Source organism: Tupaia chinensis, unplaced genomic scaffold, assembly GCF_000334495.1.
Source record: "Tupaia chinensis unplaced genomic scaffold, TupChi_1.0 Scaffold145093_1, whole genome shotgun sequence".
Classification (NCBI taxonomy): domain Eukaryota; kingdom Metazoa; phylum Chordata; class Mammalia; order Scandentia; family Tupaiidae; genus Tupaia; species Tupaia belangeri.
Genome location: NW_006204954.1, coordinates 1833997 through 1857128, shown reverse-complemented (window position 1 = coordinate 1857128; position 23132 = coordinate 1833997). Strand labels below are relative to the sequence as shown.

Below are 23132 nucleotides of genomic sequence, written 5' to 3'. Positions count from 1 at the left end.
ATTTTACCAGAGAGGGAAAGCGCGAGATGAGAAAGAGAGAATGGGAAAGTGAGAAAGCAAGCCACCAGGCCCGGGACTCGAACCATGATTGGTCATGTGGGAGTCCAGTGCTTTTACAACCACCACACTACCTGCTGGTCCCAGGAAAGCCCTTTTTATGACTCTCTGCTTGTCTTTTTCCTAATGCCTAAAATGCTGATATGATGGCTAGAGTTTCATAACTATTTTGTTTAGGTCATGAGTTGACCTCCAGATTTAAACCAGTATTGACAAAGATGGCATAAAGGACAGAATGACTTTCTGGTGCTGCTATGGCTGCTTTGGATTGTCAGCATTCACGCTCCTCCATGGAAGATTAAATCTTTGTGTTTAAACCATTGCTATTTTGGGTTTTCTGTTGCACATAGCCAAATCGAATCCTTCCCAATATAGAACTTTAGTACTCTAAGAAGTAGAGCACCTTTGCAAAGCCTAAACCACCAGGTCAACCTTAGGCTTCAGATGTTAAGGCACAGAGATATTTTTATTATTTAGGCACATAGAGGATTATGATAGGTAAAAATACAAAACCCAACCAACATGCCAGTTTTGATGTCCTTTTTACTACAATAAGCATATAATACTAACTTCTAATATATGAGCAAAGATGAATAATAAATGAAGATGAATACACAAGTAAACATCTATAAGGTACTGTTATTAGGAAGGGAAAGGGTAAGTCTCATGTAAATGCAGCCATCTTTATAACTATGATAATAATTCTTGTTGCTCAGCAGTTTATACTGGTTTGCGAACATTTGAATATATTAGTTCATCTTATCTTCTTACCTATGATGCAGCCACATGTGGAATTAGGGAAATATGGGAAAATCAAAGCTAGTGGGCTTGTAGGCACAAAAATCTAACATCTTCTTTCAAAGGCTTGGCCTTGCCCCAAAGATGGCAGGCCCACATAAAGGCTCTTATCAGGGAGAGCCAGGAGCACTTGATGAGCTTCATCTTACTTGTAATAAGAGATTATCATATGCTGCCACACAGAGATTACCAAGTAAATTACACAATGGTAGGCAGTGGTAGCTTCAGAGGAAGAAACTTGCCTTTCTTCCCAACTGACATACTAAAAATAGTGAGCATGGGATACTTGAGATAATATCACAATATAGCACTTTCAGATAACATTTGTTAATCTAGTAACTTCTGGGGGCTGGCAGATGGTGTGGTGATTGAAGGCGCTGGACTCTCACATGACTGACTATGGTTTGAGTCCTGGACCTGGCGGCTTGATTTTCTACTTTCCCTCTCTCTCTCTGTTTCTCTCTGGTGAGCACATGTGCCTTATAAAAAATCAAATAATAATCAAAAATAAAATAAAATATAAAAGATATATAGTAACTTCTGGAAGTGGAATTTTCAATAAAGCAGTACTAATGTTAGATATTTTCCCTCATGGCCTTTCCAATCCCATCATTCATCTTTGTGAAATGAGAAAACATCACATATGTGAAAGCTCTCTTTAAAATCATAAAGTGATAGTATTACTCTGCACTCTCAACTTCACTTGGAAATGAACCTGGACTCTCTCCTTTAGACTTGCAATTAAGTTTTTTAGAAAGGGGGCCATTTTAGGCTAATCTTTTTTTTTTTTTTTAAAGCAGGATTCACTTTGTTACTAAGGTCAGTAGAATATGATGGTTTTTATTTTTATCTTTTTCAACAGGTTGCAGTAACCAATCAGTACAACCACAAAAATGATATGGCTGACATTTCAGCTGGTAGCCATTCACATTGCTTCTCTTTTCCTCATTTCAATTCACTGTCAGCATACTTTCATGTACCAGTTTACTGTAATTGTAGGACTTTAGGAAAACTAAAAATGGCTTCTTAGTAGGCAAAGGTAGCATTTCCAGGGTCAATGCATGAAAATGAAGCTCTGAGAATATTCATAACATATCACAAAGCATAGCATTAAGATCATTGCAGTTTCTTACAGAACAGCTTCTTCTCCATAATAATCACACTGGAAGAAAAAAGGAAGGTTATCTCTTACAATACACCTGTTCTCTACCACCTCTATGCACAAGGGTGCCCTAAAGTCCTTCTACCACAACATTCCCTAACCATTTCATTCCAGCCAGTGTCACCTTATACTGTCTACTTTGCAGGGTCCTACACCTTTGGCTAACCACTGCTTCTAGCTTCTAGCGAGACAATTTCAAATTCAAGTATCCAGTTTTAATTTTAAGTAACCACAACATTTCTAGATTATTTTATTACATAACAGTAAGATATTCAAAGTCATTTTAATTATTCCATGTAAATAACATTTAGCAAAGTTAGAGCCAAAAAATCCTAACTTCTCCCTTTCTCAAAGTTTAGCAAAACTTTGCCCCATGTCAATATATTTCTACCTAAAAGCATGACTACAATAATATTTTTAAAAATAATTGTTTGCTTTTTCTTTTCTTAAAAAAATGCGGTTTATTATACCTACTTTAAATAAGTGAAAATATATTGTGGATTCTATTACCAGTCTTCTTAGAAATAAGTAATAATCTGAAACCTGTTGAAGCCAAAGAAACAGTTCCAAAATTGAGATGATACTGTGGGCCCCAGTGTGGGTTCACTCCCCAGCATATCCTAGGGTGTGCCCTTTTGGATTCAGGACATGAATTGTTGAGTCTTCAGTGTTTTACCTTTGTGTGTGTGTATATATATATTATATATATCCTCTAGGTGTGGCCTGTAGGTATGGTCTTTCTGCACCTTCTCCCTTCTCCAGCCCCCTCTACCTGGTGACCAATAATAACAAACCAGGATACATCTTCCTCTTCTGTAATTCGCTTCTGTGCTCTAATGATATTGCACATTTGCCTAGTGCTCTTTGTCATTTTCATCCCTGCACATATATGTGAGTCAAAGAAAAGAAAGAATCAAAGTAGTTAGATTTAGATTTTATTCTCTTGATTTAATAATTCATTTCTAATGCACAGTATAATCACTGTTACTCAATAGTAACTTAATAGGTTACATAAAACATAGGCAGTAGAAATATAAAAGAAAAGCAAGTGAGTTTCCCCACCAATACAATCTATACTCCCACTTCAACTCTTACTACTCCCACCAAGCTTTGAGCTGTTGAACAGAGATGGGAACATACACAGGAACTGTGAGAAGATACATGTAAAAAGATCTGCCTCCAAGTAGAAGACTTCTAAACACCAGAGTTTTTCCTTCTATTTTAGCCTTGACAGTTACGTTAGGGATAGGGGGTTGAGAGAGGGAATGGGGCAATAAGGTTTAGATATTGTATGTAAAATGTTTAAATTCAATATCCTTTATAGGAGATTTTACTCTCAGTCTGTCAGTAATTGTAAATGTCCTGTGGAAAGAGCTTACAAAAGCTAAGCTGTTGTGATCTGTAGCAATATGAACTGACAGGTAAAACGCTGAATACTAGGAACAAAACACATACACTCAAGCAGTCTGACAATGTTTATTATTCACTTTTTTCCCTATAATATTTGGGACCAGCAGACAGCGTAATGGTTACATCTCTGGACTCCCACGTAGTGGACTGCAGTTTGAGTCCTGGATCTGGTAGCTTAAAACGCACGCTGGTCTCGTGTGTGTGTGTTTTTCCAAGATCCCCAGAGGAGAATGGAGGAGAAAGGATTAAAGCATGGCCATACCCAAGGGGGTGATTTCTCTCTTTCTGTCTCTCCAGTGAGTGCACACACCCTATAACAAAAGTCTAAATAGATAAATAAATAAAATAAAATTCAAAGCCTTTACTTTGGGGAGAATTAAATGGACAATTTCTCTGTGTAAAGGAGCCCAGATACTTCCTGGTTCTAAAGCCTGAATGGAGTGAGGAGGACCAGGGAGAATTTAAAAAAAAAAAAAATCTGTGACTAAAAGAATTTCTGTGAATGAGAAGGAAGAAATTAGAACCCTGAAAAGTAATAACTTAATCCTTTCTTTGGTCAAATAACTATCGTCTCTGCAATAATAACCAAGGATCCTACTTGTAACTTGTGAAAAAAAATTCTTTTTTCTACCAGGAATTATGAATTTTAGCCCTATTCAATCAGAGGTAGAAGACGTTCTCTTTAACCTTTACTCTTACTTGAGGTAGAATCCCTAAGCAAAGTCAGTGGCTCCTTAGATTTATAAACAAAATTTCTATATATAGCACATTTAGCCATTTATGTTGTATCTGGCTCTTCTTGTTGGGCTTCACCTTAACAAAGACTGCATAGCTAAGGAGCTATTCTGCTTGTGCATAAGATGGGGAGAAATAAATCTTTCTCAAGTAGTATCACCAATATCAGATATCCTGTAACACCTCTATTTAAACTAAATTGCCAGATTCATTACTAGACGAATGAATGGGTTTATGTACTATTCATGATAATTAGTTGACTGAATTAATACTTCAAAAGGACAAGCTAATTTGACTAGGCCAAAAATAATTTTTAACTTTTGCATTGTTTTCTTCTCTATTTTTTTTTTCATTTCCCTTAATAGATCCAAAGCAAAAGTCATCAGATTTGTTCTTTTAAATGATGGTCTAAAACATAAGTAAACTATGAACTCTTTATTTAACACATTTTTACCTCTGGCTCTGTTTTATTACCTATAAAGCAGGGCTAAGACTTGTTGATTTGTGAGGTTGACTTCTAACTCTAAAACTCCCTGGACTTCTTCATACAAACTAAGTATTCTATATTTCATTAGGATTATGAAATATGACTTTGTTTACTCTGGTCATAAATGAAAATGAACCTAGTTTTTATACATTCTTATTTTTATGAGGTGCTTTTACAACATTTTTGACATCAAATGTGTGGGTTTTTTCTCTCACATCAACCATTTATCCAGCATTTTGACACCAACAGGGTCTCCTACAACTCAATTCAGTTCTAACACTAACTACCCTAAGTTGCACCAGATTCCATAGGTTTGAGGCTCAGTCTCATAAGACTACCCTCACTTCAGAAACCAGTCACAAGTATTAGATCCTGGGTAAGTTACCCATACTCTGTCCAACTTGGCTACCACTTAAAGGGTTTATATAATGATACAACTCAATGGTCCATAACTTCTAGAATGGATCACAGAACTCAGAAAAGTACTTTACGTACTATTACTGGTTTATAATAAATGATGCAAATCAAAAAAAAAAAAAGGAAGAGATGCATAGGATAAGGAGTCTCCATGCTTTCTCTGGGCATGCCACCCTCTCATCATTTTGAAGTGGTTGCCAAACCCAGAAGCTCTCTGAACCCTGTCACATAGTAGGCATGATTGATTAAATCATTTACCACTGGTGGTTAACTCAAACTTTAGCCCTTCTCTCTGCCTGAGAGGTTGGAGGGTAGAGCTGAAAGTTCCAAGTTTCTAATCAATATTCTGTCTTTCTGATGACCAGTTCCCATCCTGAGGATCACTAAAGGCTTAAACCAAGAGTCATTTCATTAGTACAAAAGCAGCTTATATCACATTTATCACTTGGGAAATTTCAAGGGTGTTAGGAAGTCTGTGTCAGGAATCAAGATCAAAGACCAAACATCTTTCTATGATACCACAATCTTTAACAGAAATATAATTCCAATCAAAAGCAAAATGATTAATCATTATTTCAATATATGGAAAAATAAATTCACTCTAGTTATGGTGGAAAAAATGTTCTATTATGGCTGTTTTAATATAAAGTTCAATGCTTTTAAAAATAATAAAGGGATCTTAAAGGGTAAATATAGTGACAAAGCATTACATGATTTGATATTTAAAACTAAATTAGTAATTTAGTATAGATTTATATTGATAAAATCACAAGCTATCTCTGAAAACTGTACTATTATAGAATCAATAAATATACCTGTCTAATTACTACTTAGAAGTTTAAAATTGGGTTGTCAGAAAAGTCATGACGCATTTTTGCACAGAAAAACACAGAAAATATGTCATGACTTTTCTGACAACCTGATATTTAAGGTCTCATTCTTTGGGGGAAAGTCAAAATCTAATAGATTGTTTCTTAAATTGAATTGGATTTGGAGCACCTAACTTTATATTTAAAGTGTTCAAGAATTTTGTGCATGTGGTTGTACAGAAAAGAACCCAGAAACCTATTAAAAAGAAGCACCTAAAGGGCCCATGTATAAAAAATAACCTAGCAGAGGGCCTGGTATGAGGCACATGGTCATATAATAATAGTTTTCTTCTCTTCTTTCCCCTGACAGTAGATATACTCTCTAACTTGTGAATTAGGTTAAAAGACTGTTACTCATAATAGCAGAGTGAAAAAAAATTGATTAAACTAGTAAAAAAGAATCAAGAGTTGTAAATAAGAGCTGAAATAAACACCTCTCTGCACTCTTATCAGACACCCATCTTCCTTGGGTGTTTAAGGTTAAGAGGTTCTTAACCACATAAAACAGAAGCACCTGTGGATGTTTGTGCTCTATTACATATACTTTTACAGAGAAATGAAGCACAATTACAGTAATGAAATGAAGAAAACTCCATCTTTTAAAGTAATTTATGTAAAATAAATTATCAGTAGGTCAAGGACCATAGTATTAAAAAACAAAAGGGTCTATTTTTCGTAGAAAAGCACACTCTATTTTCAAATAAATAAATATGTTAGATTCACATGAAAGAAAATGTGTATTAAATGATCTCTTGAGAAAAAGACCTCGGATTTTTTTTTTTTTTTTTGCTTAGATAAATACAATTAGCTTAATGTGTTCTGAGTATCTCAATACTATGGTGACAGGAAACATAAATACATAAAATTGACTTTCCAAGTAAATAATATGATCAACTTAACAAAAGGTTATTTTAAATAACTTCATAAAAAAGCATGTCAATATGTCCATACAAAATTATCGCAAATTTTTTTTAGAAGTCTAGGATTGTTCATTTTCCCCCCTTGTAGTTTATATTGAAATATCAGTGAAGATACTCTCAATAACAAGAACTATAGCTAAATAGAAGGAGCCCTGGGAGGAAGTTATGAAATTTCAAGAAAAAATGCATCATAGACTCAACTCCATTTTAAAGTTTAAAAGGGCTTTAGAGATGATAAATGCTGCAGGGGTTTCATCAACTGAAGTTTGTTTTTGAATGATTGTGTTTTTATTTTTAAATACTGAATTAGAAATAACATATACCAACAAATGTGTTAATATGCCACATTTTAACTTTCTAGAGGGTGCTGACAGGTGGTGTGGTGATTAAGGTACTGGACTCCCACATGGCCAAGCATGTTTGAGTCCTGGACCTCGTAGCTTGCTTTCCCACTTTCCTTCTCTCTCTCTCTCTTTGTCTCTCTTTGGTCAAAAAATTATAGTAAATAAAATTAGATAGATAGTTCTTAAAAAAAAATAAAACATTCTGGACTCTATTGATACATCGATTTGAGTTACCAGCTTAATTAGTTTCTGTATATACAGAATAGCTTTTTTCAGCATCTATGATTCATTAAAAAAAGTCTTAAGATCATCAGTTTAAAATCTTTATCACTCATCTTCAATGACTCATGGTTTTCTTGATATCCTGACTCCAAAGTGACATGTAAAAAAATTGAATATTGAGGCTGATGGCATTCTATAAAATATTAATTGATATAATCTGATTAAATATGTTTACATTTAGGAAATATTAATAAAGTTAAATAGACTTCTTTATGATTTCTCATAAGAAGAGGAAACAAGAGAGGGAGAGTTGTTTTAAATTTCTGGTTAAAAAAGTGTGAAGGGCCATTACTATTAATTTCACAATTACAAATAGCAAATACAGATAGAGGAGATCATCTTAACTAACCAAAACCCATTCACTATGTGTTGAATTCTTCACAAGTTCTATTATAGCCTGTAAGGTCTAGGTGTATCCACCTATTAAGATAGTCACTCAATGTAAATCCAATTTTAAAATAGCAGTCCTTTGGATCACAGTGATGCTTTCATTCACTCATTCATTTACATATTTGGTGAATAACAGTCAATGAAAATTTATTGGGAAGCTATGGTGTGCCAGGCATTGGAGAATATACTAAAGCAAAAGCCCATGGAAATCTCTCTGACTCAAAGATCTTTTCAGTCTACCAGAGAATAAAGGAAGATCATGTGACCAGCAATTACTTATGGAGTGATAAGATTTGTCAATTTACTTCCAAAATATGTTAGAATCTTTATATAGTTCTTATAAAAGTAAATGAAATTAAGAAGTCCCTCTCTTTTTTTGCACCTTGTCCAAACTTCATTTTTTAAAAATAATTATTTTATTTATCTTTATTTGTTTATTTATTTATTTTTTTAATTTGACCAGAGAGGAAAAGAGTGAGCAAGTGAGTGAGAGAGAGAGTGATAGGGACAGAAAGTGAGACAGCAAGCCACCAGATCTGGGACTTGAATCACGGTCAGCCATGTGGGAGTCCAGCACCCTTAACCACCATGTCACCTGCCGGCCCCCAAATTTCATTTTTTCAAACATCTATTTGCTTAGTTCCTGTGCTGGGTCATTTGATTAAGGCACTTCTGAAAATGAAAGGGAATGTTACCAATAATTTTGCTAAATAGGAACGACCAGAGTCAAACCAGGATGCACGGTCAGTTTTCCCAAGCTCTAAGAGGAGCTTGTTCATGTCCCTCTTATTCCCAAAAACATTCATGAGGGTGATCATCGAAAAGAATAAGAGAGGGGAACCAGCAGTTAGCGTAATGGCTATGTCGCTGGACTCCCACGTGGTCGACCGCGGTTCGTGTCCCGGACCTGGTGGCTTAAAACTCACGCCGGACGCATGTGCGTGCGTGCCCAAGATCCCGAGAGGAGAATGGAGGAGAAGGGATTGCGGCGTGACCATCCCCCCTGGGGGGTGATTTCTCGCTTTCTGTCTCTATGTCTCTCTCTGTCTGTCTGGCGAGCGCACACGCCCTACAGTGAAAATCTCTCCAAAAAAAAAAAAAAAGAATAAGAGAGCAGAGTATGCTTGTAGTCCGTGATATGTAAAAGAGGGAGATCTCCCCTGAGTGCTTTGTTTTTATTAGGGTTAAAGAATGTTACAGTTTTCTAACTTGGCTTTTTGGATCTTGGTCAGTACCACAAAATCAGATACAAAGGAATCCTAATCAAGAAGATTCAAACAGAATTCTAACAGCATCCTCCGAATGACAAGAATTGGCATATATTAACAGACTTTAGGCTCAGACCAAGGTAGCAAGAGGCTAGCTGGCACACTGATACCTCCACAGCTCTCAAATTAGATGAACATTTCCTGACATATTTAAAGAAAGAAAATCAGAATTTCTGGAAACTAATAACAATAAACTGTTATACTGTAGTATGCTACAGACTACAGAGGCAGCAGTTCAGTACCACTTTTGATTCATGCTCACTTAGGAAAATTGTATGCCCTCTGAGGAAGGAAATGTCTGTTTGGAGTTGGAAATGCCCGCCTAGAACTAGAAAATCTGAGCAGCAGATCACTTTCGGGATATAGGAGGGATGTACAGTTCTGCTTTAACTCCTCAGGTTGGAAAGCAGGAGTAAAAAGGGTTTGTTTGACTGTGTGTGTGTGTGTGTGTGTGTGTGTGTGTGTGTGTGTTTATCTAAAATGGAGGGTGGAGGAAGACAGAGAAAAGGAGAGTAAAGAAGCAGCATGTTTTAGCAATACCACCCTCAGGAATCAAAGTAACAGGCTAAATATCAAGGGCTATCAAATTATCATCTGTTTGCATAAGAAATAAGGTCATATTTGTATCTGGTTAATTTGGTCATTTGCAGTTTTTGGTCAGGCTGGCTGCTTGAGTTACTTTTTAAAATTCAGGTTACTGGGCCTTACTCCAAGATTTAATTAGGTAGTTTTGCAGTCAGAGTTAGGAACCAAAGACCATGAATTACCACAAGAACTTCTAGTTTCTTAAGCCTTTAAACTTCCCAGCAATTATGATTGCTACCTGGTCTATATGCCAAAAATGATGAAAAGCACTTTTGAGGCTGCTTTCAGAAAACTGAGGAGAATGTACCCAATTATGAAGCCAGTTTTTGTGTCAGGGAAGGCTCCTAGGAGGTTAGAGTGGATTAGGTACAAAGTTAGGAGACAAAAATAACTTCAATCATTGGGACTTCTGAGAGGAGTAATTCCAGAGTGATCCTGGGTGAGGACCTGATGGTAGAGAATCTGTTTCTTGATACTGTTTATCACATTATACATTTTTTTTCTGTTTTACACTCTTCTGCCTAATATTGTCCCCAGCTGGTCTGAGATAGGGTCACTGGGAAAAGAGGAGGTGTTGTAGAAGAGGAACCTAACATATTTGTAGCTATTTTTCAGAAAAGTGTGTTGCCCTTTTCCAAGATCATTTCAAAATCTGCTGTGCACTGGTAAAGACTATATTCTCTTTAGTTTTCTCAGGGTACAGTTTATTTCATCTGATAAAGGGTGTTAATCCAAACTATATTGCCCTGAGAAGGCTTTCATGCTCACATACTTGAGATCTGCTAAACAAGCTACAACCTAACTTAGGAGTCTTTTTCCCTAACAAATAGCTGAGTCACAGCCAATCACAACAGCTCTGTGTTGGTCAATCACAGATGGCCCACAGTTTTTTTGTTTGTTTGTTTTATAGACCACAGATTAGTTTATTTTTAACACCCATCATGCCATGAATTCATAGGGAATAGGTTCCAGTAGCTCAGGCTCCTTTCCATTGCTTCTCACAAAGTGTGCTTCTCTGGGTGGAGCAGGCTGGCGCTTTAGTTGAACCCAGGTACCTTTCTCTCTGGCTTCTTTCTTTTTCTGGTCATTTTCCTTCACATGTTTTAGGAAGCTATCTCTGCTCTTAGAATGCTTAATATGCTCAATACGCACATTCATTCTCTTGGCAAGAATCTTGCCCTTAACTTGTTTGTTCACAACAATGCCAACAGCATGCTGGGTAACACTGTAGACTCTTCCAGTTTTGCCTTGGTAACATTTGTGGGGCATTCCTTTTTGAACAGTACCCATTCCCTTAATATCTACAATATCACCTTTCTTCTAGATTTGCATATACGTTGCCAAAGGAACCACTCCATGTTTTCTAAAAGGCCTAGAGAACATATATCGGGTGCCTCTCCCCTTTGTGTTCGTCATTTTGGTTAATTACTGGAAGATGGCGGGTCTGGCCAAAAAAAAAATGCGGCCCACAGTTTTAAACTGTGTTCAGATAGGCAAACACCAAGCTATAACCAGTCACCTCACTTTTGTTTTCATTTCCTTATTTCTTTTTTCCTGTCCATAAATGAGTGATCCTGGGTGAGGACCTGATGGTAGAGAATCTGTTTCTTGATACTGTTTATCACATTATACATTTTTTTTCTGTTTTACACTCTTCTGCCTAATATTGTCCCCAGCTGGTCTGAGATAGGGTCACTGGGAAAAGAGGAGGTGTTGTAGAAGAGGAACCTAACATATTTGTAGCTATTTTTCAGAAAAGTGTGTTGCCCTTTTCCAAGATCATTTCAAAATCTGCTGTGCACTGGTAAAGACTATATTCTCTTTAGTTTTCTCAGGGTACAGTTTATTTCATCTGATAAAGGGTGTTAATCCAAACTATATTGCCCTGAGAAGGCTTTCATGCTCACATACTTGAGATCTGCTAAACAAGCTACAACCTAACTTAGGAGTCTTTTTCCCTAACAAATAGCTGAGTCACAGCCAATCACAACAGCTCTGTGTTGGTCAATCACAGATGGCCCACAGTTTTTTTGTTTGTTTGTTTTATAGACCACAGATTAGTTTATTTTTAACACCCATCATGCCATGAATTCATAGGGAATAGGTTCCAGTAGCTCAGGCTCCTTTCCATTGCTTCTCACAAAGTGTGCTTCTCTGGGTGGAGCAGGCTGGCGCTTTAGTTGAACCCAGGTACCTTTCTCTCTGGCTTCTTTCTTTTTCTGGTCATTTTCCTTCACATGTTTTAGGAAGCTATCTCTGCTCTTAGAATGCTTAATATGCTCAATACGCACATTCATTCTCTTGGCAAGAATCTTGCCCTTAACTTGTTTGTTCACAACAATGCCAACAGCATGCTGGGTAACACTGTAGACTCTTCCAGTTTTGCCTTGGTAACATTTGTGGGGCATTCCTTTTTGAACAGTACCCATTCCCTTAATATCTACAATATCACCTTTCTTCCCTGGAGAACATAGATCGGGTGCCTCTCCTCTTTCCTTTTGTGTTCGTCATTTTGGTTAATTACTGGAAGATGGCGGGTCTGGCCAAAAAAAAAATGCGGCCCACAGTTTTAAACTGTGTTCAGATAGGCAAACACCAAGCTATAACCAGTCACCTCACTTTTGTTTTCATTTCCTTATTTCTTTTTTCCTGTCCATAAATGTTATTTAACTATGTGGCAACCAGGAGTTCCTCAACCAGTTCCAGGGCTGCTTGAGTAGTAAACCCTTCTTTGCTTAACTAAACTCTGTTGAATTACATTTGTTTATAATGTTTTTTTTAACAAGAATATTTGTTTCCTCTAATAAGCAAATATAGTGACACAGAGGTAAAGCACAACACTGCAAAACTGGCTGTTATGGTTCGCATCATGGCTTATCCCCCAGAAGCTTTGCTTTAAAATTTGGTCTTGGTGGGTAATGACTGGATGTCCCCCAGAAATTCACATACTGGGATTTGTTTATATTGATGACATTATAAAAGTATTAAGTGAAACTTAATTTCTTTTTTTTATTTTTTAAATTTTATTTATTCATTCATTTATCTTCATTTGACCAGAAGGAGACACAGAGAGCGAGAGAGAGGGAAAGTGAGAAAGCAAGCAATCAGGTCCAGGACTCAAATTGTGGTCGACCATGTGGGAGTGTCCAGCGCCCCAACCACCATGCCACCTGCTGGTCTCCAATTTATTTATTTATTTTAATTATTTTATTTAACTTTATTTATTAATTTATTTTTAATTTGATCAGAGTGGGACACCGAGAAAGAGAGAGACAGGGAGAAAGGAAGCCGCCAGGTTTGCCACCACGATTGGCCATGTGGGAATCCAGCACCCATCTGCTGGCCCCTGAAACTTAATTCTTTATCATGTCCCAGGGTGAGGCCTTTGGGTGTGATAATGTCATTAGGAGAGGGCTTCTAGGATTGAATTATGGTGGATACATGAACAAAGGGAATGAGACCAGAATGGCAGCAAGAAAGTCACATGGATATAGACCACACTGTGCTAACGTTCTGCTGTCCATCATTTGTGATGTCTTTGGACATTCCAAACACCAGAATTGTAGAGTTATTAAATCCCCTTTCTTTATAATTCACCCAGTCTCAGTTAGTTCTGTTAGCAAGGCAGTAACAAACTAAGACAGAAATTAGCATAATCAGCAGGATTGTGTTGCCACAGATATCTGAAAAATGTGAAAACAATTTTGGACTTAAGGGGTGGGTAGAAATAAGGAGGAGAAGGCTAGGAAAAGCTTACATTCTGATGGAGGCTTGGGATATTTGTTTAGAAATGAACTGGAACTTTTTAGAGACTGATAAGTGCTGTGACCACAATGCTGACAGCGATATGGGCATTAAAGGCCATTCTGAGGAGGTTTCAGAGAAAATTGAGGAATGAAATAATCCAAAGATACAACTTAAAATTAAAAGGGAAGCAGAACTGAAAAAATTGAAAGAAGGTTTTAAGGTGGCCATGTTGCAAAGAATGAAGAAGTGTGTTTGGCAGAGAATACTAAAGGTAGGTAGAGCAGAGACTAATGTCTTACCAAGGATAGAAAGGATCCAGATGAAAATGGTCAAAAAGATGGAAGAAATGCCCCTAGGGTATTGCAGAGATCTTCATGACTGCTCCACCCACCACAAGCTCATAGGCCTGGAAATGCAAAACAGTTTCCAAGGAAGTGCCTGGAGTAAGCATGCTGCCTTTCACAGCCTGGAGTTCCCTGCATTCCAGTACAGTGCCCCAACTCTGATTCCAAGCAGCCCTAGATACAGCTACCAGTCTGAAGGGTTCAGGCAGCGCTGCAGCATCATTGAATCTACATGAGGCTACTCAGGGTACTAATCCTACAGGAGCACAGAACAGGATAGCTGTTAGGAAATGACAGCCTCCTCCTAGATTTTAAAGAATGCATCAAAAAGCCTGGGGGTCTGGGCAGAGCCCAAAAAGCTTCGATTAATACAAAACTAAGTAGAAATGTGGGATCAGAGCAAAGAGTACCCACTGGAGTACCCACTAGCTTTATGCCTAATAAAGCTCCAGGTGTGGGGCTGCCCTTGAGGCCCCAGAACTATGGTGCTATAGTGTAAGACTAAAAGAATGAGGACTGAACCTAACAGGGCTAAGGAGTCGAGGTTTACTGATGTTTTGGGAGCCCAACTCCCTCAGTGCATCCAGGATGCAGAACATGGAGTTCCAGAATTGTCCACTTGGGTTTTAGACTTCCTGTAACCATTTCTTTCAGGAATGAAACTTATATACTTACCCACATGGTAAGGTTCTGAGTTCATGTCTAAAGATCTCCCTGTATATGCTGAGCATGATTAGGAGCTGGCTAAGGCTAGGCTGGATTGTGGCATCAAGACCCAATTAGGGATGCTGTTTCTTTGACTTTCTCTCTCTCTGTGTTTCTCTGCTTATGGAAGAAATAAATAAAACTGGTTTTTTTTTAAGTTATTTTAGTACCAATTCTAAGAAAATGTGTAAAACTAACCAGATCATATCTTCAGAAAGGAAAAAGAAAAAAATCACTTAAAAAAAATCCACCCAAGTTAACAACAGCACAGATTCAGGGAAAGAAATTGTGAAGGATGGTATCATTCCTTAAATTCTCCTACAATGAACTGTGTTTAAAACTGAGTGCTGCCAAACAAAGAGAAAATAACAAGTATTGGTGGGAATGTGGAGAAATTGGAACCCCTGTACATTGCTAGTAAGAATGTAAAATTATTCAACTCCTATGAATAGCAGTTTGGCTGATCTTCAAAGAGTTAAACATAGCAATTACATCATAATTGCTGTATGATATGCAATTCTACTCCTAGGTATATAACTAAAAGAATTGAAAACAGGCACTAAAACTTATATATGCTTATGCATGTTCATAGCAGCGTGAGTACCAACAGTCAAAACATGAATACAATACAATATGCCCATCAAAGGATGAAAGACAAATTGTGGTATTTTCATATAATGGAATATTATTCAGTTATAAGAAGAAATGAAGTATTGGTAATGTTATAATATGAATGATCCTTGAAAACATTATAACTGAAAGAAGTCAGATATAATAGGTTGCATATTACATGACTCTTCATGATATGATATATTCAGAATAGGCAAAATCTATACAGATAGAAAGCAAACTGGTGGTTTCCAGGGATTAGGAGGAGGAAGGATGGAGTTATCATTAAATAAATGGGTACATAGTTCCTTTTTGGGTTGATGAGAGTGTCTGGGAATTATATAGAGGTGGTGTTTGTAGAACATTGTGAATGTACTAAATGTCACTGGACTGTTCAGTAAAGTGGTTAGTTGAAATAGTTAATTGTGAATTTCTTCTCAGTAAAGACTAAAAAAAGAAAAAAAAGAAATACTTTTCAAATGGGTTGGATGTTTTTATCCCATAAGTAAGAAATGAAAGCTGGCTCTGTATCACACTGGTATATACTACTCAAGAGAAGTTGGATCCCATGTGGCAACCACCATTTGAATGACCAGTTCAGTCAGCCTAAGACACACTGGGCATGTGCACAAGTGTCCAAGATCCTTGGGCTGAAGTACTAGTGGAAGGGGATTATGGTGTGATCAGACCATATAAAAGGTGCTTAGTTCTCCCTCTCGGTCCTTCTCTTTTTCTCAAGCACATGTGCTGTATCATGAATAAAGAAAAAATCTGTATAAAAAAAAGAAATGGATATTAGTCTGCACATACCTGGAAGACAAGGTTGATTTTGCTGAGGAGCCAAGTTTGGTTCTGGAGATATGGGTATTTCCTCAGAAACATACTTTAAAAGCTCCTTCCCAAGATATGTTACCTGCACACAAGCACATAATTTAAAAATCATACATCCTGTAAGAGTCAAAGATACCTATAACTTGCAAACTGTCATTTTTGTAAAGTATTCATTGTATCTTGCAGGTTAGCAATTCAGCTTGCTACCTGTTTTGGTAAATAACATTTCATTGTAATATAATGATACCTATTCATCTACTTACTGTATATGGTTGTTTTGTGTTACAACAGAATTGAGTAGTTGTGACATAGATTCTATTGGGATCTTCAAACGTTCATAGAAAATGTATTATGAAAAAGCTACAGATGGATTTCAAAACTGCACCAAAATAAATGCGTACTTTAATTCTACTTTTTCATGAACTTTTTGAAGTTCCCTTATATGTCCAAAAGCCAGTATTTACTAGTCGGCTCCTTAAATAAAAAAAAAATCTATTGCAGCCTGCTATGCATCATTAATTCTCTCATCCATTCATGCATTCAACAATCATTAATTCGCCATCTTCTACTTCATAACTACAAAAAATCAATGTTGCATTAACAAAATTAAGTCATAGAAGTAATGGTACTTTTCAAGAGTCAGGTATTTAACTGATAATAACATTTCAGGTCTATACGTCCATGATTTTTGTTTGTGAATTTAGGTATCAATATTAGCCCAGAATATTAAGAGCATAGAAATATCTGCACACTGGCACCAGCGGTTGGCGTAATGGCTATGTCATTGGACTATCATGCAGTCGACCATGGTTCAAGTCCTGGATCCAGTGGATTAAACTCATGCTGGGCACGTGTGTGTGCGTGCCCAAGATCCTGAGAGGAGAATAGAGAAGGGATTGTGACATGGCCATCCCTCCTGGGGGGTGATTTCTCGCTTTCTGTCCTTCTGGCGAGCGCACGTGCCCTATAGCAAAAACATTTCAAAAAAAAAAAAGTAAAAGAAAAAGAAAATAAAAAATATCTGCACAACAAATGAGCAGAGGCTGAGGCAGACTGGCAAATACCTGGTCCGGTCTCAAAAGCCTTGGGTTCTGGTCTCAAGTGCCCTTGAGTTCTCCACTCTTGGCTCCAGGGTAAACTAATAATATAGCCTCAGAGGCTAGGTTTACTAGGCTCCACTCTTGGCTTTACGGCAAAGCATCGAATCTTAACTTGAACATCTCTTCCCTCAGGACACCTTCCTGTAACCTCTAAGCTCAAGAAATGACTGTCCTCTAAGCACTCATACTCCCATGCTTATATTTCTGTCACAGCATTTAACCCATTTAAATGAAATCATGTTTTAATGTATATGTTTCCATTAAACCTAAGCTCCTTGAGGACAGGACTATGTTATATTCAGTTTTATAGCCTCAGTTCTTCACATAGGTCTGAAAATACTGAGTAAAAGAATGTGAAGTCCCCATTTTAAACAGGATTCTTAAATTCTCTGAGCCTCAGCTTGTGTGTTTGTAAAACAAGTACCTTTAGCTTATTAAATTATGAAGATTAAAGGAAATAATGCATGAAAATCATCTGGCATACTTTCTTGCACATCCTAAGTGCTCAATAAATGACTTTTAACTTGAACAGAGTAAGGAAGGGATGGGGAACCCATAAGGTATAGGCACCCTTTGAGTTCAATCCTCTGACCAAACAAAAGCCTACTAATGAAAGAGAAACAGACCTGGCCTATACAGTGTGCCAATCCCATAGAAAGAAAGACAGGAGAGGGCCCTGAATGCCATTTGTCAGTTCTACAAATAATCAATAATTAGAAACAATAAATTTATATATGTTATATTCTGACAATGTGCAATATACCTTATATACTCGTGAAAGTGCAGGTTTAGTATTTTCTCACCCAAATATAAGATTTAAAGTGTACATATATATATATATATTTTTTTTTTTTGAAGAGGTTTTCACTATAGGGTGCGTGCGCTTGCCAGAAAGACAGACAGAGAGACAGAAAGCGAGAAATCAGCCCCCGGGGGGATGGCCACACCACAATCCCTTCTCCTCCATTCTCCTCTTGGGATCTTGGGCACGCACGCACATGCACCCGGTGTGAGTTCAAGCCGCCGGGTCCAGGACGTGAACTGCGGTTGAATACGTGGGAGTCCAGTGACATAGCCATTACGCTAACTGCTGGTTCCTAAAGTATATTTTTGTGTCAGTTAAAGCTAGATAATAGTAAGTGGTAACATGAGTAGTAATATAATAGTAGGTGGTAATGCTTATGCATACCACTGGAGATAATACAGATATACAAAGAACACAGTTTTAAAGAAATCTCCAGAGTTAAAAATCTATTCTCCACAAGGTATGAGTGATTTATTAAACAGATTAATAATTAATAGCTCTCAAAATGAACAGGTACTAACTCACTTCTGGAAATTGTGCATTTCATAGTAATGTCTGCACTCTAGTTAGCTAAAGCATAAGAGCAAACGGTCATCATACTTGCATACAACTTAAAGTATGAATCCTGAACTATTTCTCAGTGAATCCAAATGTAAGCTCACATGCTGCCTCTAACAGGCACAAGAACTGGAGGCTGAGCTCTTAGGACCTTATATTAATAGCCTCCAGTGATCTTAGCAACTTTGCCATCCAAAACCAATTTGATGAAGGGCAGCTGATGAGATGCCACCTCCCCGGAGGAGAACAGGATGGAGGAAGCTTAGTGCAGGTTGTGCTCTGGGAAGACATCTGCAGGTTGTTGTGCTCTTAAAGTCACTGATGCTTTTCTTGATACTCTCACAACAAAAGGTCCATTAATCCTCAGAACTTAATTTGTGCTGATCCCTAATATCATACTTGAGGACGATATGGGGCTTGTGAAATATTCATAGGTGTGCATACACACATTTGAAGCGAATAGATGATTCAGTCAGCCACTATTTTAATATGTAGTTAGTAAGCCAAGTAAAATGATCAATTAGCTTTATTTTGGTAAGGTCTTCTCAAGGAATAAAGTATAATACTAACTGCCATTATTAACTGCCATACAAATGTTTCTCTATACCTATGTACTAATATTCATCAAGAAAAATATAAACTGCAATGTATTCCAATGAAATGTTATTTACCAAAAAAAAAAAAGATGTGCAAAACTTAATTCCCTGCTGAGATTCCATTTTATTTGAAAGTATCAAACCACTTTTCATGTTTTCAGAAAAATCACCTGTCAGTATTGACTAATAAGAATTTACTCATTTATTGAGACTGGCGAGTAGAGTAGTGGTTGAGGTGTTAGACTCCCATATGGCTGACTGTAGTTCTAGTCCCAGACCTGGTGGCTTGCTTTCTTATTTTCCCTTTGTCTCTCTCTAGTCAAATTAAATAACAATAATAATAATAAATAAAATTAAATAAATAATTCTTTTAAAAATTTAATCACTAATAAGAAAATGTCTTTCATTTCCACTGCAAGTTTTAAGAAGCAAGTCTTACACATTTTCACTTCCTCAAGAGGAGAAAGATTAAAGGACAATGTTTTCTTATATCAGAAGGGAAGAAACAAAATTAGTTTTTAAGTTCATTGTCATACAAGACGTACCGGATAAGAAATATTTCCCAAATGAAATATTTCTTTAGGAATTCAGAATACAAGACAGAAAGTAACGTAAGAACTTCCCAGAAGAGCTGGTTCTACGGAAATGATTATGTGGGTAAAATTCATCTTCATAGTACCCACTACTGCCAAACCCCATTCCAGACTCTCTTTCTGCACTCCCCACCACTCTATGTAGCCAGAGGCAAGAAAAGATCCTTCAAATTATGTTCTCATGATTCGAAACTCCTGGATATTTGTATTTTAAAAGAGGCCCACATATCTAGCCATGGAGCTTTCTCCTTTCTCCAATGTAGCTGCGTAAAAGCTGGGATCATGGGAAGTTTAAATTAAGACACATTGAGAATGTAACTGACAGGATGGGGCTGTCTGTCCAGATGAACAATTTCTAACACCTTCTATGCTCCTGCCCCAACCTTTCCATATCTTAATATTCATTTTTTCTTAATATTCTTAATCATGGTGGTGGGAAAAACATTTTTTAAGTGTATGTGTTGGGGATGGGAGGTAGGGAGGGAACCACAGGAAAAAGTCAACACTAAATCCAATGGAGAGAATTTTTAAGGGTGGAAATTCAGCAAGGCACTTGGATGGGAACTACACTTACATGAAAGATCTGTCTAGAGCCAACCTTATAGTGCAGCACATAAGCATTGTGCATAGGGAGACAGAACCCACATGGCTGACCAGAGTTCAAATCTTGGCCCCATCAGCTTAAAAAACACACCAGGTATGTGTGCTCAAAATCTTTATGGGACAGGGACCAGCAGGTGGTGTAATGGTTACATTGCTGGCCTCCCATGTAGTCGACCATAGTTCAAGTCCCAGACCCAGTGGTTTAAAACTCACATTGGGTGTATGTACATGCATGCCCATAATCTCAAGAGAAGAATAGAGGAGAAGGGATTGTGGCATGGCCATTACCCCCGGGGGTTGATTTCTTGCTTTCTGTCTGTCTCTCTCTTTCTCAAGCAAGTGCATGTGCCCTACAGCAAAAATCTCTCTAGAGAGAAATAGATAAATAAATAAAGGAACAAAAATAAATCCTGACAGGATGAACAAAGAAGTAAAAGAATTGCGGTGTGACCACATTACACTGAGGAGTGATCTCTCTCTCTCTGCTGAGTGTATGTGCCTTCTGGCAATTAAAAAAATATATCTATCTGTCCAGTGCTCCTAGAATCAGTGCCTAAAAATGCAGCCTATTTTTTATATGTATGAACTTACTCTTGGTCATTCACAAAATGAACTTTCTTTGTCATACTTAGGATTTAAAATTTTTTTCAAACTGTACTTCTATCATAAAAAGGCATTTTTTTTCTGTGGGAGTAGGCAATTTTTGCTAAACAGGACTGAACTTTTCCATGTATCCATACAGGTGGCTAGATGCTACTATGTACCCTTTTGAGTTCAGGACAACATATTCCCAGTGAAAGGAAGGGGAGCTTCCCTTGTATCATTGTGATAAATGCTTAAACCCATACATAGGGAATGAGAAGAGCAGGTCCTAGCAGTTTCTGGCCTCGAGGATCATCAGGTTCATTAACTTCCCATGACTCTTTGTTTTCACATTTATTAACAAGGATAATAGTTGATCTTCCTAATGGAGTTGTGTAAAAGTGCTTTGTAACCTCGCAGTGCTATGCAAGTCCCAGAATCACCAATTTGGTCAGGTCTTTAGAGACCACATAGCATAACTTATCTTATACATAAGGAAATCAAGATTCAGAAAGGTCAAATGACTTGATCAGATCAATGATTCTCACTCCTGATTGCACATTAGAACTTTCTAGAAAGCTTTTTGACTACTGTCTCCTTATCCCCAACCCAGATGTTTAGATAAAAGGCTATGGTAGTTTTTAAAACCCTCTCAAGTGATTCTAATGTTTAATATAACTTATAAAGAGTGGAACCAGGAACCGGCTTCTCTTGTCCCCCACCCAGAGATCTCTTCCATTTCAGAATGATGTCAAACAGTTGGAAGGCTGAGGCAGTGACTCCCTCTGGGAATCAGTATCAGGGTTCCCTTGGCAAAGTCATACAGCAACCCAGCTGCTCATGTAGGAAGCATGAGTCATCTCTGTGTCTAGTGGATTTTTTTCTCTGTCTGATGCAGGACAAGACCAAGTTTTTTGGTATTTCTTGCCTGACAATCGGCCAACCACTTCTGAATCCATACCTCCACCATTATTCTCAGAACAAGTACATAGAATTGTTAACATTTACCAATTCAGCAAAAATCTCCTTTCTTCAAGAAGTGATTTAGGAGTTACAAGACAAGAAGTGGGTGAGGTTTCCATGTTAAACTTTTTTTTTTTAAAGAGAGATTTTTGCTATAGGGTGCGTGTGCTTGCCAGCGAGATAGAGACACAGAAAGTGAGAAATCACCCCCCAGAGGGTTGATGATGCCACAATCGTGGCCATGCCACAATCCCTTCTCTGCCATTATCCTCTCCAGATTTGGGGCACGCATGCATATGCACCCAGCATGAGTTTTAAGCTGCTGGGTCCAGGGCTCTAACCATGGTTGACTATTTGTAAGTCCAGTGACATAACCATTATACCATCTGCTGCCCCCCCCATGTTAAACTTTAAAAGAAGCTTTTAAATATTGTAAAAGAGCTCACTGTAGTAATATTTCTTAGCATGGGATATTTACTACAAGTATATGCATGTCCCGTAGTAACTTTTAATCTAAAAAACTAATCTAAACCTGTTCATATAATCTGTATAATTATCTTATATCCAAGAATTGCCCTATTTTTATGCCTACAATTGCATTTGACTTCCCTATCGTGTAAACACTCAAGAGTAAGACTCTAGTTGACAAAACCGATGAGAAAACACTAGAAGTAATGTGATTTATAAATGAGACATTGATATAAAGTGAAGGCCAAATTATGTCACAGCCAACTATTCAAAGGCAGAAAATCACAATTGTTCCAACAGAGAAAAAGAGTGGGAGTACTGAGTCATCATTGGGCACACTGTAGTTTAGGCATGTTGAGCTCAAAAGAACTTAATCTACAGTAATTAGTACCACAGTCAGGCTGTCAGCAATGATTCAATTTCAGTAAAACAGTTTATTTAATTAAAATTCTGTAATAAAAAGGGATTTCTGTAGGCAAGATATTAATTACTGACATTCGAATGTGCATTATACATCCATGGAAAGGACTAGGCAAAGGTGAACTCAAAACAGATGGCATTGTGGCTCCAGGATGGGAAGGAAAAAACAAAGTAGAGAAAAACAAAAGTCAGAGAGACTATGATAGGTCTTCATAAAATTCACAGAAAATGTAAATTATGAAAAGCTACAGAGTGATTTCAAAAATTTTTTTGCATCAAAATAAACTTAAATTTCATTTTCCACAAACTTTTTGAAGTTCATATAGAGCAGATAAATCCAGAACATACTGTTGTAAGTGAAGGAAATGAAACTCAGTGCTGGAAGCACTTGCCACAAGGAATGCATTTTGGGGGCACAGAGTTTGGGACACAGAATGCAGAGTTTGGGGCATAGTAGGAGCTAAGAGAGAGGGTGGGCATAACT

At 37.3% G+C, this 23132-nt stretch overlaps 1 protein-coding gene across 1 annotated transcript in view; it reads right to left on the bottom strand.

The window, feature by feature from the left end:
* Positions 1–23132, bottom strand: part of ANKRD31 (ankyrin repeat domain 31) — a 145894-nt gene that overhangs the window by 4542 nt on the left and 118220 nt on the right. The window contains exon 22 of the mRNA XM_027767980.1: positions 15940–16042. Coding sequence (XP_027623781.1) covers positions 15940–16042 — 103 coding nt within the window. The remainder of the gene's footprint in view (positions 1–15939; positions 16043–23132) is intronic.